The sequence below is a fragment of the Chelonia mydas genome, chromosome 27 (genome assembly GCF_015237465.2).
Source record: "Chelonia mydas isolate rCheMyd1 chromosome 27, rCheMyd1.pri.v2, whole genome shotgun sequence".
Classification (NCBI taxonomy): domain Eukaryota; kingdom Metazoa; phylum Chordata; order Testudines; family Cheloniidae; genus Chelonia; species Chelonia mydas.
This window is the reverse complement of record NC_057860.1, coordinates 12,659,487-12,676,185: the sequence shown is the minus strand read 5'-3', so window position 1 is coordinate 12,676,185 and position 16,699 is coordinate 12,659,487. Positions and strand designations below refer to the sequence as shown.

The 16,699-nt window shown below is 38.0% G+C and overlaps 1 protein-coding gene across 5 annotated transcripts in view; it reads left to right on the top strand.

Moving 5' to 3' along the window:
• Positions 1-16,699, top strand: part of IKZF3 (IKAROS family zinc finger 3) — a 65,515-nt gene that overhangs the window by 43,133 nt on the left and 5,683 nt on the right. For all 5 annotated transcript variants that reach the window (XM_043536768.1, XM_043536769.1, XM_037886938.2 and 2 more), the window contains 2 exons: positions 2,626-2,742; positions 11,512-11,628. In XM_043536768.1, the coding sequence (XP_043392703.1) occupies positions 2,626-2,742; positions 11,512-11,628 (234 nt within the window). The remainder of the gene's footprint in view (positions 1-2,625; positions 2,743-11,511; positions 11,629-16,699) is intronic.

Genomic DNA, 16,699 nt, shown 5'->3' with positions numbered 1-16,699 from the left:
GACCTAACAATTAGCAATGACCCCTAGTTCTATATATGGTATATTCCACCTAGGGGCTCAGTTCTGCTCTTTGCTGCATGGATGTGCTAGTGAGGGAAAAGGCTGTAGGAAGCCTTACTTTCAGGAGAGAGTACTATGAGAGAGACCCAGCTACTCCACTTGTTTGTACTGCATAACATCTAGGTATGGCCTCTCCATTAGGAGATGTGGCCATGCCATCAGACCCTCAGTTTTTATAGTTGCAGTGAACTATACTCCACTAGGGCTTTCTCTCATTCTTGTCTATTAGAGCTATCCTATCCTGTATCATCAGAATGGCCCCAGGAGAATACCCAGGGCTGGTGTCACTCAACTACCAAATAATACTTGCCCTTTTTAGTGCCTTTCATCTGAATATCTTAAAGAGTTTAACAAATGTTCATTAATTTTTTCAATATCCCATTAGAATATTATATCCCTCTTACAGATTTGGAAATGGAGGCACAAAACTGGGGGTGACTTGTCCCAACACTGCAAGTCACTCAGAAACCTAGGAATAGAGCCCATACGTTCTAATTCCTAGTCCTGCTCTTTAGCAATCAGGTCACACTTACTCCTTTTTATTTTTATATGTCCTTAATGTATTACACAGAGGTTTAGAAAAAAAGGATTTTGAATGACAGATACTATCTATGTACTACCATATGCAGAAAAAAAGTTTAACCGTACAAAGAATCAAATAGACTAACACGGCTGCTACTCTGAAAGTTAAAAATGAGATTATCTTACATGGATAAACAAGATTCTGATTTGACTTTGCCCAGATCAACAAAACTACATGTCCCCATCAGGACTCACATAAAAACATCATGTGTCAAACACATCTTAATCAACAATGCAGCAACCCTCTTTGGCACAGCCGCAAAACAATATGTGAACTAGTAACCTTACAATCGGAACCTGTTTGTGATTAAAGTTGTTCTGAGAAGCCTGTTAGTGACTAATTAAAAGATGTTAAAATCTTTAAATACATAAACAAAGGTCCTAACTATACTGGAGTTTTTTTTGCGGGGGGGAAACAGGGGGAAGTTGTACTGGTATAGAGTGCAAACCCCCAATATATATGTGTTGTACTGATTTCAAGAAGGGGTTTGCACCTATGTGCCTTTAGAACTTGTCTACACATAGAGTGGCACTAGTTTAACTTAAGGGGCATTTTAGACTAATTCAATTAAAGCAGTGTAAAGGCTGTATGGACACTTTTATTTCAGTTAAAACCAGGTTTATTTCAGTTTATTTTAAATTGATTAGGAACATGTTTAACCTACATTGAAATAAGCCACTCTGAAACTGAAATAAGAGCATCCACACAAGGGCTTCCACTGTTTTAACTAAACCTGTTTAAGTAAATCAGTACAAGCTTGTGTGTAGACAGGGCCTCACCCCTATAAATTACCAGGTTAAGTAACAATGGTGCAAGTCCCGTTTCACACAAGTGTAGTGTCTCTACGTTAGGGGGTTATGCTAAGAGAAGCTAGTGCTTAGAGTGGGGTACTAGGAATCAGAGCTCCTAGGTTTTGTTCCTGATTCTGCAAATGTGGGGGCTAACTTATGAAACTCTGATCCTAAGAGCCCTGCCTCCTACAGTTTTAGGATATGAAATGCATTAAGGATAACTGAACAGTTCTGACATGCTAAGGATGAACAAAGGGAGACTCTTTATTCTTCCAAGAGGGAGAAGATAATTTCTGATTAGATCTTTTAAAAGCAACATGCTAATTAAATGATGATAATTTACATTAGTGATGTTAGCATGGTATCAACAGATATGTATCTACTGCATATTTATTTTATATTCTACCAGGAAAAATCTGCCATGCAAAGTGCTGTATTCATTTTGTTAAAACTGTGCCTAGTTAGAAAATCTCAGGCATATTTTAGCAATTATTTATAAATTTACTAACATAAAATTACTATCCTAGGGTGACAGGTTTCAGAGTAGCCGGCATGTTAGTCTGTATTCGCAAAAAGAAAAGGAGTACTTGTGGCACCTAGAGACTAACAAATTTATTTGAGCATAAGCTTTCGTGAGCTACAGCTCACTTCATCGGATGAATTTATATCCCATACACCACAGATTTGATTGATCTGCAGAGTTTGGGTGAGAACAGAATCTGGACCCTGACCTGTGAGCAGTCTGCAGGGTTCCAGTACAGCCCCTCTGCAGTCATGATATCAGATAGGGATATATGAATCTGTGCAAATCCAGGTCCAGTAACCCCTTTGGTCTTCCCCTGTTGGCCCATTATTTTCCAGCCTACTTGACACAAATTTCAGCTGCATGCAGTGCAGAAGCTCTCTGACAGATATTCCATCACTGTAGTAGGGCACTGCTGGACTTAAGTAAGGAAGAGGGCCATGTATGGACCCTCCATACCAGGGTGAATTTCACCCTTAGTTAACCTTGATTTCATAGTAATAATAATAATAATAATAATTAATAATAATAATAGTTATCAATTATATAGGAATTTAAGGCATTCCCCAAGTGTTAAATTGAGAGTTATCAGTAATTATGTGCTCATATGCCAGGAAGGCATCATCAGTCTCATGTGGTTATTTTATCCTGCCATCTTTTCTTTCTAGTGGAGAAGCCCTACAAATGTGAGTTTTGTGGAAGGAGTTACAAGCAGAGAAGCTCATTAGAGGAGCATAAAGAGCGCTGTCGTACTTACTTGCAGAGCACTGGCATGTGTGAGGCTGGTAAGTTTATCAGATTACAGTGCTTGTCTTTGTATGTTACAGTGCCTTTAAAAGGGCATCTGGCAAACTGTTAATTTGCAGCCTGAAAACAGTTTTCACTACAATCATTTGCAGTAACCTAAGGGGCTGCAGATCTCATAAAAAGGTCTAGTTTAATGTATCCCTCAGGCAGCTAGTTAAAGAATGCTTTTATTTTAATTACTTTTTTATTTCACTGTTACTTTCAATAAAACATCCAGAATTCTTCATACACAGCATTTCTGTAGGTGACACCCACATTAAATTAAATTAGTACTACACTAGTACTATTATGTGGTTTATTTCACTGGATGAGTTGCTGCTGGTATTTCATTACAGCAATTGTTTGCATGTGTTAGTCCATTCAGAACTATTTTTCAGTAGATTGATTATGATGGTATCAGCAAATATTAGTTAGAATTTGTAAGTGTTTCAAACTGCAAAAGTATGGGGCTAGGGGATGGAAATGGGGTGGGGATCCTGACACTCTTGATGGACCAGCCTCTAATGTAGAGAGAAGTTTCGATGGGAAATATTTAATAATAAACAAGGAGATAGAAATATGCATATTTATGTGAACAGAAAGAATCCATGTTCCATTTGCCCACTTTAAGGGCACGCTGAAGGGGGCCCATATGTTATACTTGGCTTTTGAAAGGAAATGGGAAAATTGAGGTATAGGCAAAGGCAATGGGTATTAGTATTTGATTATGAGTTGCTACTTGGAGAAGAGGTCAACTGATTGAGCTTAGTTTTGTAATTTTAAATAAGTGACACAGCATTCAGAGCCAGAGTAGAGGTTCTTTTTATTGTTCTAAATTGAAACAAAATAAAAATAACTGTCATGTATATTGTGATAGTGGCTAAGTAGTTTAATGATTAAACACAACCTTTTGTGAATGCAGGCAAACTAATTTTACATTCATGTAGTCTATATTGGTCAGCGACTTGAATTCCTTTAGTTATTCTGAAGCGAAGTTTTGTCACCTGATTTAAAAGTTAATTTCCAATAATAGTTTGGAACTTCTGTTTTCCTTTTCATTACTCCAATACTGGATTTCAGAAAATATTTCAGTGGCAAAAGTAACAACAATAATACTCTCCCTTTTCATAGCTATTTTCATCAGAGAATTTCAAAACATAAAATAAATTAAGCCTCACAACATCCCTATGAGGTAGGAAATATATAATTATCCCCATTTTACACAGGCATAGAGAGGTTGTGACTTGCTGAAAGTTTACCGAATTAGTCAGTAGCAGATATGAGTCTAAAACTCATATTTCATGGTAAATAGGCCTAATGGCCTGTGATGGGATGTTAGATGGGGTGGGATCTGAGTTACCCAGGAAAGAATTTTCTGTAGTATCTGGCTGGTGAATCTTGCCCATATGCTCAGGGTTTAGCTGATCATCATATCTGGGGTTGGGAAGGAATTTTCCTCCAGGGCAGATTGGAAGAGGCCCTGGAGGTTTTTCGCCTTCCTCTCTAGCATGGGGCACGGGTCAGTTGCTGGAGGATTCTCTGCTCCTTGAAGTCTTTAAACCACGATTTGAGGACTTCAATAGCTCAGACATAGGTGAGAGGTTTTTCGCAGAAGTGGGTGGGTGAGATTCTGTGGCCTGTGTTGTGCAGGAGGTCAGACTAGATGATCATAATGGTCCCTTCTGACCTTAGTATCTATGAAAACTTCAGCATTCTGGCTCCCATTCTCCTGCTGTTATAGCTAGGAACTTCCTGCCTTGAAAAGTGAATGTAAAGTATCAAGCCTCTCATTTTTGGTTCTGAATTTGAAATAGATGTTTCTTTTCAAACAAAGAGTTTAAGTGCATGTTTTACTCTGATAAAATATGAAAATTAAAAAACTAAAAATAAGGATTAAAATACTTTTATGTGAATAATAATAATAAATAATAAAGTTACAGAATTAACATGGACACTTCAAACATAACAAAATCATTGTAGGGATATGGCTATCAAGAAAAAATATTCAGCTATTTTAGACCCTATTTATGCAAGTAGCACCACAAAGGTAAGCCCTTGCGTTCATGAATCCCCATTGATTTATTAGGACTCTGCAATGGGTGCAAGGATTCCTCCCCACCTTGCAGAGCTGCTTGCAGGTTTGGCCGTTAGTGTGCAAAAAAAAAATTCAGGAAATGATGATTTATCAAGGTTAATTAGTGCTTCATAGCGTGTTTTCCTTTTTGCACACAAAGAAATGTGTTGAGTATCAGTAAAAGTAAATGCTTAACTTAGCGTGTCAGCAAGTTGTGATTTTCATGAGAACCTGTACATACCATAACTTCAGCTTTATCTTACAAGGTACACTCAGATGGTGGCAATCACATTGAGATGCCCACCACATGGAAATTGAGGCACAGAAACTTTATACCTACTGTAGATTTCTGCATTATAGTAGTTCCCATCATTTGTACTCACTTCAGAATGGCAACTTTTCACTTATCCATAAACAGTGCTAAAATAGTGCGTAAATTGGTCATAGAGCAAATATAAATTTCCAGTACAAGCATTATGTATCGGTATACTCTGCTTTTAAGGCCTCGCAGCTTAAAAAATGCTGCAATGTTTTTTAGTGGCACTGTAAGATTTATGAAAAACAGGAACTCCAATCTTGCTGAGGCATTTCTATTCAATTCGCTGCTGTTAGGCACTGTATTAGATGGCATATTCTGCCCTCGTTCCACAAGTAGAATGTTCATTGATGACAATGGCTGATATGCAAAAAGATTCACCTTACATTTGTCAACATTTCAGAAGTTTCCACCTCAGTGTGGCATTTCCTCCCCACAGGTTGAGACAGCAAGAGCAAAATCTTGAAATGTCATGTCATTGCTCCTCTTACCCGTAACCCTGCTGCTGCTGCTATTGTGATGATTATTATTTATTACAGTGGTGTCCAGAAGGCCTCAGTAATACAAGGGTCTTATTATAATAGGTGCAAAAACACATAGTAAAAGACAGTCTCTATCCAGAAGAGCTTTACACCCTAATTTAAGACAAGGTGCAGGAAAGAGGTGTAATAAATACATGGAGGAAATTGTAGGGGGAGGATGAGGATAATAGTAATAGGAACATGTGATTATGTAGATCATCCATGGGAACAATTATATGATTTCCATATGGTGCTTCAAGGATTACACATTACAGTGTTGCTCTGACACTTTTAGACATTCAGGATAATATTCAAAAATACCTAAGAGATGTTGGGCTCCTAAATCTCATTTTCAAAAGTGATTTTAGGCATTTATGTGCCTTAGTCTCATCAAAAGTCAATGAGGTTTAGGTTCCTAAGTGCCTAAGTCTCTTTTGAAAATGGGATTCAGGCTTCTACATCACTTCAGCCCTTTTGAAAATGTTATCCTGAGTCTCAGAACTGGATGAATATTCTGATTTGTACTTAAATGGATCAGATTTTTCTATTTACTGTCTTTTATGAAAACCAGAGCAGAGTAAGACCAAGACCTATGTTCTCTGGAGTAAAAGCCAGAAATTGACTCTGGCTTGGAGAGGAACTAGATAGACCCCAGGAGCAGACAATATACTTCATAAAGTTTTTCCTCAAGATAGATCCATGTTTTGATTTCCAAGCCTATTCCTGCTGCTTTCAGGAGGATAAAATCTGGAGGCAGATCCCATATTTTTCTCATCCTTCTCTAACAGTTGTAGGTTGTTACTAACTTCTAAATGAAAAAGTTAACCTTCTTTTATTAAAAAATAAACTAAAAACAAACACACAAACATAATTTCCCTGAGGCACACAGGCTCTCTACAAAGCTTGGAGAATATTTATTCTTTTTAATGACTCCTGGACAAAGTCCATATATCTAAAGTTGAATTCCAAAAGTTATAAGTAATATCAGGGGACAGGGAGTCCTGTAAATGTCTTACCCTCTTAATGCCTCAGTTTATCTTTCTCTAAAACAGGAATATGATTTACTGCACCTATCTTACCAGAAGGTTGTGAGGCTTAATTATTGTTTGTAAAGCTCTTTGAGATCACTGGAAAAAACCACAACACAGTAGTAATAATAGTAGCAGCAGCAGAATACAAGATGTATTATGGAAACCTAATTTTAGTATTCTACTTGCTCAGAATGTGGCATGGTAACAATATTGCTGAAAAAAAAAAGATTTTATGTAACAGTATTGTTAGAACTTAGCTGTGTCCTTGATAACAATCTCTGATCACACCGTTTTCTTAGCACAATAACCCACCTCTATGTTCCACTCTCCATTATTTAGTGACCACACAGTAGATGAGACAGGAAACAATGCCTCTAATTTGAGCTTCATTTAGCACTTCAGGGTTTGCTAATGATGCCCACATGCACTAAAAAGTATAGTCACAGTGTGACAGAGACCACATTGTGGAAACAATTCATTACAGCCCAAATGATAAAATATTAATGTTCATGACTGGAAGAAAAGGACCAGCTCCTTCTATTTCTACAGCATGGTAGTAGACACTAGAGCTTTCTAGAGACACTGCTCTCTTAAGAAATTAGTATAATGAATCTAATGGTTATAGCAAGAGACTGGTGGTTTCAGTCATGAAAAATAGCTCACATGTATGTAATGCTTTTCATCCCAAAATGTTTTTTAAACACAGGACTGACACTGAAATGCACATACACTTACACGTGAAATGCAAACACTGGACAACAGCATTTATAAGCACTACATAGATGTCTAAGATATTAAGTGAAGAATGCCATACCCAATTGCGACTTCAGGGAGAGTTTAGTTGAAAATGGTCAGGACACTAGAGCTAACACTGTCCTACTCTTGGGTAGAAGGCCATGATCAGAAACTTGGCTTTACATTTCACTTGAAAGACAGCTCCTCAGTGTTTCTAACACCATGCTAGGGCATTGATTAGTGAAGGTTCAGAGGGAAGAATAATACCTAATGAATCTCCAACACTTCCTGCAGCATCCTTGGGAATTTTTATGGTGCTGTCCCATCCAAAGATGAACCATGGCCAACATTATTTGATTTGACTGACATATCAGGATCACAATCTAAAGTAGTATAACTTCATTAAGAGTCTAGGTTTTTGATCACACTGTTCAGTTACTCTCTATGTAACCTTGGGCAAGTCATCTGTCATTTCATTGTGCCTCTGTCAAGCCATTCAGAAATCAGTGTTCAGATGGTTGCTGATTTAAATCCAGATCCTTCTGAGCCATCCTAGGTCAATAAGTGACAAAACAACAAAAACAAAAAAAGATGCCTGGTGTATTTAGATTATATTATTAACTACATGTTGAAATGACAGTTTTTACTTGGAACATCAAGTGAATAAAGTACCAGAGTAGGAGTCAGGAGATGTGGGTTCCATTCCTAAAGACTGGGCAAAAACTGACCAACTGCAATTGCAGTCACTTTAGAAGACACGTTGCCTCTTTGAGCCTCCGTTTCTTCATCAGTAAAATGGACATAAAGATACTTACCTACCTTTTGAGAAGTGTTTTGTGATCTTTGGATGAGGAAAAATGCTACATAACTGCTAAGTATGATTCCATTTAATTAATAAAGACAAGAATGAACAGGTAGATGGGAGTATCTCAGGCCAGCCTTTAGACAGGGAGAGCTACACTGATAAGGTGTGGGACAGCTGCGCCTATGCCTGTATGCCCCTGCTACAGAAACAAACATATTGTTTTTTCTAGAACTACATTTTGAAGAGGTTGCAAATATATTTTGCACCCCATATTTTGCAGTTTCTTAAAAACAAAGGGCTACTAGCATGCAGAAGAAAAGCTTAAAATCATGAGACACAATAGTCTAGAAAATTGACATTTCCAGATGACCCAGAACATACTATGTAGGTCAATATTTAGTGTCTCTTCAGCAATCTCTTCTCTGCACAGAATATTAGTGTCACCCAGCAGGAAGCTGCATGTCTACCATTTTAGACTGTAATGTAGTGAGGTTCCATCAGTGGTAAATAAATGGCATTGATAAAACCAATATGACATCAAGATGCTAAGGATAACTCCCAATATAGGTCTTGGGCTGAGTGAAACATCTTGTATTCACCGTTTCTTGCTCCTAGAGTTCTACCAATAGATATATAAAGTAGCTCTGAGAATGTATATTAAAAAACAACAGCAACAACAACTGATGAGAGGATGCTAGGAAAAACTTAGAGGTGTAGGAGGAATAAAAGAAAATCGAAAAAGCAAACAAAGAGCTGTGAATAGGAAAGAAATAAACAAGTAAGCAGTACTGTTATCACATATTTATTGTGCCCTCTTTTGCATTGATATTTTTCATTCCAGTGAAAAGCTTCTGGGTATAAAAAGTGACCATAGTTGAAAACATAATACCTAACTTGTTTTTGTTCAGGACAGATGAGGGTTGCTGAGTTTCTTTTTATTATTAATAGCAAACTGCCTTGTACAGTGATCCTGTCAAAATTAAAGCTTACTGGGTTTAGGATGATTCAGAACTTGGATAGGAGACCTCCAAAGATAACCAAGGGTGCCATATGGAGTGGTATTGGGGATTTAGTAGTGGGTGCTCTTCCCCCTGAATTAGTATCAAACCAAATGCCCCAGCATGATGCTAGGGCGTATTGTGTTGCTGTATGTGACAGCTTTTGGATGAAATGTAAGCTGACATTAAAGATCCCATTGCACGTTTTGCAAGAGTTAACCCAAAGATACTGGCCAAAATGCAACTTGGATAATTAAATTTTGTCTACTTAACTTTCTCTTGCAGTTTCAACTGATTCTGGTATTCTTCACTTTCTCACTTCAACTGCTATGTTGTGTTTGTATACTCTTTCACCCCAGAGGCAGCTGCATTTTAGCTGATGATATAGTGATCTCTGTTTATAGTATGTATATTTTCTTAAGTTTGTTTAGCATGTTGTGATCCTTTGGATTAAAAATAACCACAATATAAAGGCAAGATATTATTACCTTTAAAACACTGTGAATGTGTTCATTTGTGGGCCTGATTTATCATGTAAATCAATGGAGATACACCTGCATAAAACCAGAGTAACACAATGGAGATACAGACCCACTTATTCCATCCATTCTGAGTCATATATATAGCTAGATTTCATGGCAGGAGCAGTTTGATACTTAACACTTGTGAAGCACTTTACATTTTCAAAACGCTGTACAAACACTGACAAACTAAATAATGGCTGAGGTTTAGTGGGTCATGGTTAGTACTGATTAAAATACATCCAATATTAGTAACAGTAAACATCTAAGGTTTAACTTATTTTTAAATGTCAGAAAAATATTGCACAGTAGCTTAAAGGAGAATGATTGTGCACTTTTGTTATCACAGCCATATTTTACATTATTTCTACTGCTGTATTTTTAGCAAATAGATTAATTAGGTCTAATACTTTATAAACTGCACTTAATTGGTCTGCAGCATGAAATGTTTATGTATCCTCCATTTATGATAAGACTTCTCTCCTGTCTAGGCAAGACACCAAAGCTTATGGTATCCACATGAAATTTTATAACATTTAAATTGTCCATTTACAGTGAGGTCATCCCACAGCCCAACCTGCTGTGGGGCCTTGGGCAAGTTACTTCCCTTCCACCCTTTGTCCATCTTGTCCATTCAGATTGTAAGCTCTTTGGGGCACAGTCTGTCTCTAATATGTTTGTTTAGTTTCTACCACGGTGTGACCCTAATCTTGGTTATTGTCTCTTAGTGGTGCTCTAATACATATCACTAATAATAATACCTGTCCCTGAGGAGAAAACAAGAATTTGGGAGCTAGAGCAGTTAAAATCAGAATGAGACTGGCAGTACTGGGTTGAGGTGACAAACAAGTAGTCATGGCTGGTCCAGTTCATAATTTGATGAGGTTGAGAGCATTCACAGCTGAATGTGTGACAGTGAGCCCCGGCTTGTACAGCTAGGGTCTTACTCTGGAAAATGCTAGAGCTACAGCACTAGATGAATGGTACATAGAACAGACACACACCAACTGTGTTTAAATTTCAGAAATTCTAGGCAGTTTAAATAGTTTTAAATAGCTCTGAATATCTAATAATAATACTGAAAGTGATGCATAGAGAGTGCACAGTGAATTTCAGTTGTAACAAACAGAAAAAATTTAAGACTAGATAACAGACTTTTTCTAGAATCTGGAAAAAAATTGGGAATGGAAGACAGTATTGTAAGACTATTTTAAAAAATGTAAAATTTATAGAAAGATTTTATGTTTCTTTGTTGCTATCTTACTAACGACCCCAGTTTCTGAGCAGTATTATTAAAATACTTGAGCTTTTTTGATAATATAACATAGGGATTGTATCTTTTTTTAAGCTGTCTTGAAGAATTATATTGGTCTGCAGCTGTCACATAGTGTTACTCAGAATCAAAAGGAAAGCCGAGCAGGGCTTATATCTCCATCTGTATTTTGTAACCAACCACGTCCAGCCTGTTTATTTTACACTTCCTCTTGCTAATGAAGATATTGGTTTTGTATGGGTTATGCTCTCCTGCACGAGCTTAAGACTGCAAGATTTGTGTGCGTTTCTGTGCTTGGTTCCACTGACCGCAACTGGTGCCCAAGACGCAAAGAACAAGAACAACAGAAAAACAACAAAACAAGTTTACATCAGATCTCCAAACTGTTTCCTTCCAGTTACTGTGGCAAACTCCGGAGATTAAACCATTCATCTCTTCCTTTTTTTTTTTTTTTTTAACCTACGTGTGTTTTCTTTTCACATTTTCCAAACTAGCAAGCGTGGAGGCAAGGCACATCAAAGCAGAGATGGGGACTGAAAGAGCACTCGTGCTGGACAGGTTAGCGAGCAACGTGGCAAAGCGAAAAAGTTCAATGCCTCAGAAATTTATTGGTAAGAATAAAAAGTCTTTTCACATGCAGCAGTTAACTGTGTGAGGGCTGGTAACCAACAGGTACAATAGCAGTACTTGTTTTGAAGGGCCCTTTCTAGTCCATCGTGTATTTAAATAAGGTAACTTCTGCTTTCCTGCTGTGCTTCTACTTACTGATTATATGTATTTGATAAACAAGAGAAATTGTTCAATTAGGTAAATGACAAATAGATCTGAATTCATACTGTATTTTGTGTACTTGTTTGTGTTAGTGTTTGCATGGTTAATAAATATACATTTTATGGGGGCTTTTGTTTTGGAGCTGTATGTGTGTGTGAAAACCTTTCTACCAGGGTTTTACTGGGGAAGAATCAGAGGGCTTCATCTTGTTAGGGGCTGAGTACCTTATCCCCCATCGTAGTCAATGGAAGTCGAAAGTGCTCAGTATCTCCTTGCAGAGGCATATAGCACTGCAGAATAGAGCCCAAAGACAGAAAATTACTGAATTTTTGAAAGTCATTTTTAAAAATTTCAATCTGAATGATGAATGATAGGGTCAACCCCTTTTCTTGCTCTGGTTAAAAAAAATATGGCCACAATACATTTCCATAGAATTTACTTTGGATTTAATTTTATCAAATCAATGTTTGGCAAATTGGAAATCTTAGATAGCAAGGTCTGTTATAATTTGTTGTTTTCTTTAATGAATGTTTATAAAATTGCTTTCATTTCATTTCAGTTTTACTGAATCTTGAGCTTTCAAAATGAGATTATAAACAAATTATCACAGAAAAATATTTGACTCTAGTTTATACCACTGGTGTACTAAAATATGCCTGATGTTTTCTGCAGAAATTAAAATAAGTTTAAAACACATTTCTTTTTGTCAAGTAGCCTGCTGAAATGGGTATATAGTACTAGTAATAATACTTACCTCATATGTAACTAGAGAATAAAAAACTATACACTGTGGTATTCTAATTAAAATAGCTAACCAATCAAAGGTATAGTTTTTAAATAATCCTGTATATCTGAGTTTGATGGCAGGTCCTGTTATTTATTTTGCACTATATGAAGTTGCATTTGAGCGCAGGAGTTTAATTAGCCTGCAGTTATGCCTTAATCATAAATTTTCCAGAGGGATATATGTGGTACAAGATGTTTACTTTTCTTAATATACATTTTCTGTTGCAAATACTGGCCTCTGTGGTAATTTACATTCACACTCACAGGAGAAGAGAAAGGAAGAGGATAGTGATAGAAATCATCTGCCAGAACTTGAGCAATCCATTTTCATATAGTCTGATCTGCACCCTGCACAGAGGGGTACTAAAGATGCTTCTTGAAATTCTGGGCCCAAATTTTCAAATCTGGGTACCAAAGGGTAGGCTCCTAAGTAAAAAATATAGACATCTAAATAAAAGTGACCTGATTTTCAAAGGTGCTGAGCACCTATAGCACCCATTGGTTTCAGTGGGAATTTGTCAACTTTCATCACCTCAGAAAAACAAGCTGCTTTTTCTTAGGCACCTAACTATGGATTTAGGACTCTAACTTTAGGTACCCAGATTTGAAAATTTTGGCCTTGGGGATTAGGCCTTGCAGGCCATACTGTGATTCCTAAAATGCTTTTCAAGTTCTTTAGCTCTTCTTTTTGGTATTGAGACCAGCCTCAGATTTTTGTCATCATAATTCACTGGGGGTGTGATTTTGCAAGGTGCTAAACACTCTTGCCCAATGCAGCAAAGAACTTAATCCTTGATTCAGTAAACCACTTAAGCACGTGTTGAACTTTTCATTAGAACTTAAGCATGTGGTTAAAGTTAAGCATGAGCTGAAGTGCTTTGGCTCAGCACCTTGCAGGACGGAGCCCTTTTTATTCTATTGTAATGCTGCATTGATACAGTTTATTAACAGTGCAAGCTGACACAGTGGTATGAAGAAGTGTTTTGGGGGGTAAGGTTGGGGGCACTGGGGACATTCTTTTAGTGATATAGAGTAATCGAGTTCTGAAACATGCTGTTTCTCTAGAACCTCTACTACAGCGATGATGTTGGGTAATATGTGAAAAAAGCATGAGTCACTCACTCCCTTTTATTCCTGAGTGGCATGTTTGCAGCAGCAGTCTGTCCGACCTTGACTTGACTTTTGTGACTTCTTGAACTATATGTGCAGGAGGAAAAATCTGCCAGGACAGTTTTGTGATTTCTTGGGAAACAGAGTTCTCAGAAGGGTGCTGATTTTTCATTTCCTCAGGAAGGAGGGATAAGGAGATGTAAACCAACAGGCTAGCCTAGGCTCATTTCTATGAAAAAGTCTACTGAGAAGAAAAACTATTAAATTGTCTGTTCACTCCTCTGGTGACACTGCAGACTCTCACACTTTCTGTAGGCCAAATTCTGGCCCATCATGTAAATGGCTCTAAAAGATTATGTATCACATTCTGACCAGCAGTGGCCCCATTGTGTAACTCAGTGGTTCTCAACCTATTTAATATGCAGCCCACAAAGTGTTATCTGGGTCGCAGGTTGAGAACCACAGTGCCCCCCAACTAAACCCTCGCACAAACCCCTATGCTCCGTGCCCTCTGCCCAGAGACACCTCCACAGAGTGGGGCCAGGAGTGGAGAGCTGGGCAGGGATCCCAACGCCCGCCATGCGGGGCCCCAGGACCCTGGACCTGCTGTGCGGGGCTGAGCAGCAGCTGGCTGCCCGGACCCCGAGCCCTGCCATGCGGGGCCGTGCGGCAGCTAGCTGCCTGGAGCCCGCTGCGTGGCAGGGCAGCTGGGAGCCTGGAGCCTGCAGCCTTTAGCACACAGCTGAGATGGGCCGCAGCTGTGCGCTAATTAGGCTGCAGGTTGAGAACCACTGGTGTAAATAATTTGTGTGGGTATGTGCAGTTTCAATTGCCAGGACAAATATGAATATATATGAACAAACCATACCCCTGACTCCTAAAACTTACCTGAGACCTTTCCCCATGGCTCCTGTTGCAGAGGTTCTGCCTTTGGCCTTTCCATGGATTTTGGGAGAACAGCTGTTCAGGCAAAAGTTTTCCATGTTCCACTCCCCATCTTCCTGCCGGATTTCTAATGTGTACTTCTGTGCACCAAACTTGTAGTATTTAGCAGTTTGTAATTACCATTTCAGTTAGCCATTTTTTCTGGTTGTGTGTTAAGTGGATCTGATACCCAGTAATAGGAATATAGCTTGGTAGGCACACCTTTCAATTAAACTTGCACTCAGTAATGACTATGCTTGTGTTTCCTCATCTCTTGAATAGAATATACATTGGGGTAGATCCTCAGCTGGTGTAAATCATAGAATCATAGAATATCAGGGTAGCTCTATTAATAGAAAATCAGAGTAGCTCTATTGAAATCAATTAAGTTATGCCAGTTTACACAGCTGCCCATATGGCTCATTTTGTGCTACTTCTTTTTGAGAGCAGCATTAAAAATATCTTTCTCCCCAGTGGTAAATGTGCTAGTACAGTTTTGAAACTTCAGCAAATACCACCAGCTCTCTGTGTGAAGTAACTAATGAAAAATGGCTTGCCTTGGTTAGCAGAGCAACAGGAAGCAGGTTCACTCCCTTTTTCCAGTGTCCACACCTCCTCATGTCACAAAAATCTGCACACTGCTGTAGAGTAAGCATCACTGAGCAGCAACTGGCTATGTGTTTGCATTATATGATCGTGTGAATTCTGAAGGGGAAAGTTTTGCATTGCACTGAGTTGAAAAAGATAAACTGGGGAAAGGTGTTTCTTAAAATGTGTAGTAGCTAGCTTTTGTAAATCAACAGTAGAAGAGAATGTAGGCTTGGTTCTTAATTTGGTGTTTCACAGTAACTTTTTGGTGCTTCCTTTGGGAGCAATAGCAACTTAACTCACAGTAATCTCTTGCAATGTCCCACAATGCTGCAGTAAATAAAATTGTATCACTACTTTATGCCCTAATTAATCTTCTTTACTTTATTCCATTGCTCTCGTGCTCTCTTGCCTTTTCCTAATCTACTCTTCTTTTCTTTCACCCCTGTCTTGTTGCTGTCTTAATGAGGCAAAGTTTGAGCTGCCTTTTGTCTCCTTTTAAGTAAAGGGTTGCTGACTTAGAACACAACAAAACCAGTGGAATTCCATCCATTTGCCTATAATGTTTTGTTATCATTTGGTATGATGTAAATGCAGTGAAGAATATACACTTATTAATTTTTCTGACATTTTAGTGCCTTCAGTAATGAGATCTAATAATAATTCCACTTACTATATTATTTAATATGAAACACCTTTAATCCCAAAGTGCTTAACAAACTTAATAACCTGATAAATACATGTAGGAATCATTCACCCACCACTGTTTATGGTGTGGAATATGGAAGCTTTTTAAAGGTGCACAGCACATGACATCCCTGTTTGTGTCAGGGGAGTGAAGTAGGATATTCTATCTAACTGAACTATCATATGGAATTTTAGGGAAGCAGAATGGAATTAACTAAGTGGGAATTTGAACAGGACCTGAGGGCTCACATCTCTATTGGGAAAAGTAGTGCCAGATAGTTAATGACCACAAGAGGGCAGGACATTTGTTTCATGTCTTATTTCAATGACTGCTGAGCTTTTTAACAGGAGTTTCATAGTAAGATTCTGTATGTTTTTGCTCTTGTTATTTTTGTATTTCAGTTTTGATTAAACCTTTCATTTGTCTAGAACTGGTATTATGAGTCATTCAAATGTGTTATACCATTGTTGTTCCCTCTGAATAGAAGTTGGATCACAAGTTTTGCTGAGGGTTGGAAGCAGTTACATTCTTGTGGTTCACTAACCTTTTTTATAAAAGTGTTTTATAAAAGAAACGTGAGCTTCTGGTTTTGCTGTCTTTGCAGTGAAACCTGGTGAGTTTCATATACATTGAGTCATAGTGTCTACAGGTGACTGATAAACATCTGTACTATTCAAGTTACCGTAACTCAGAGATTAGTGGATCTGATGTTTGCAAGTCACTTGCATGTGAACATTCAGGCTTGTCCATTTTCTTAACTATGAAAGATTGTAAGTTTCATTTAAACCACAGAATTCAGTTACTTATTTCTAGAC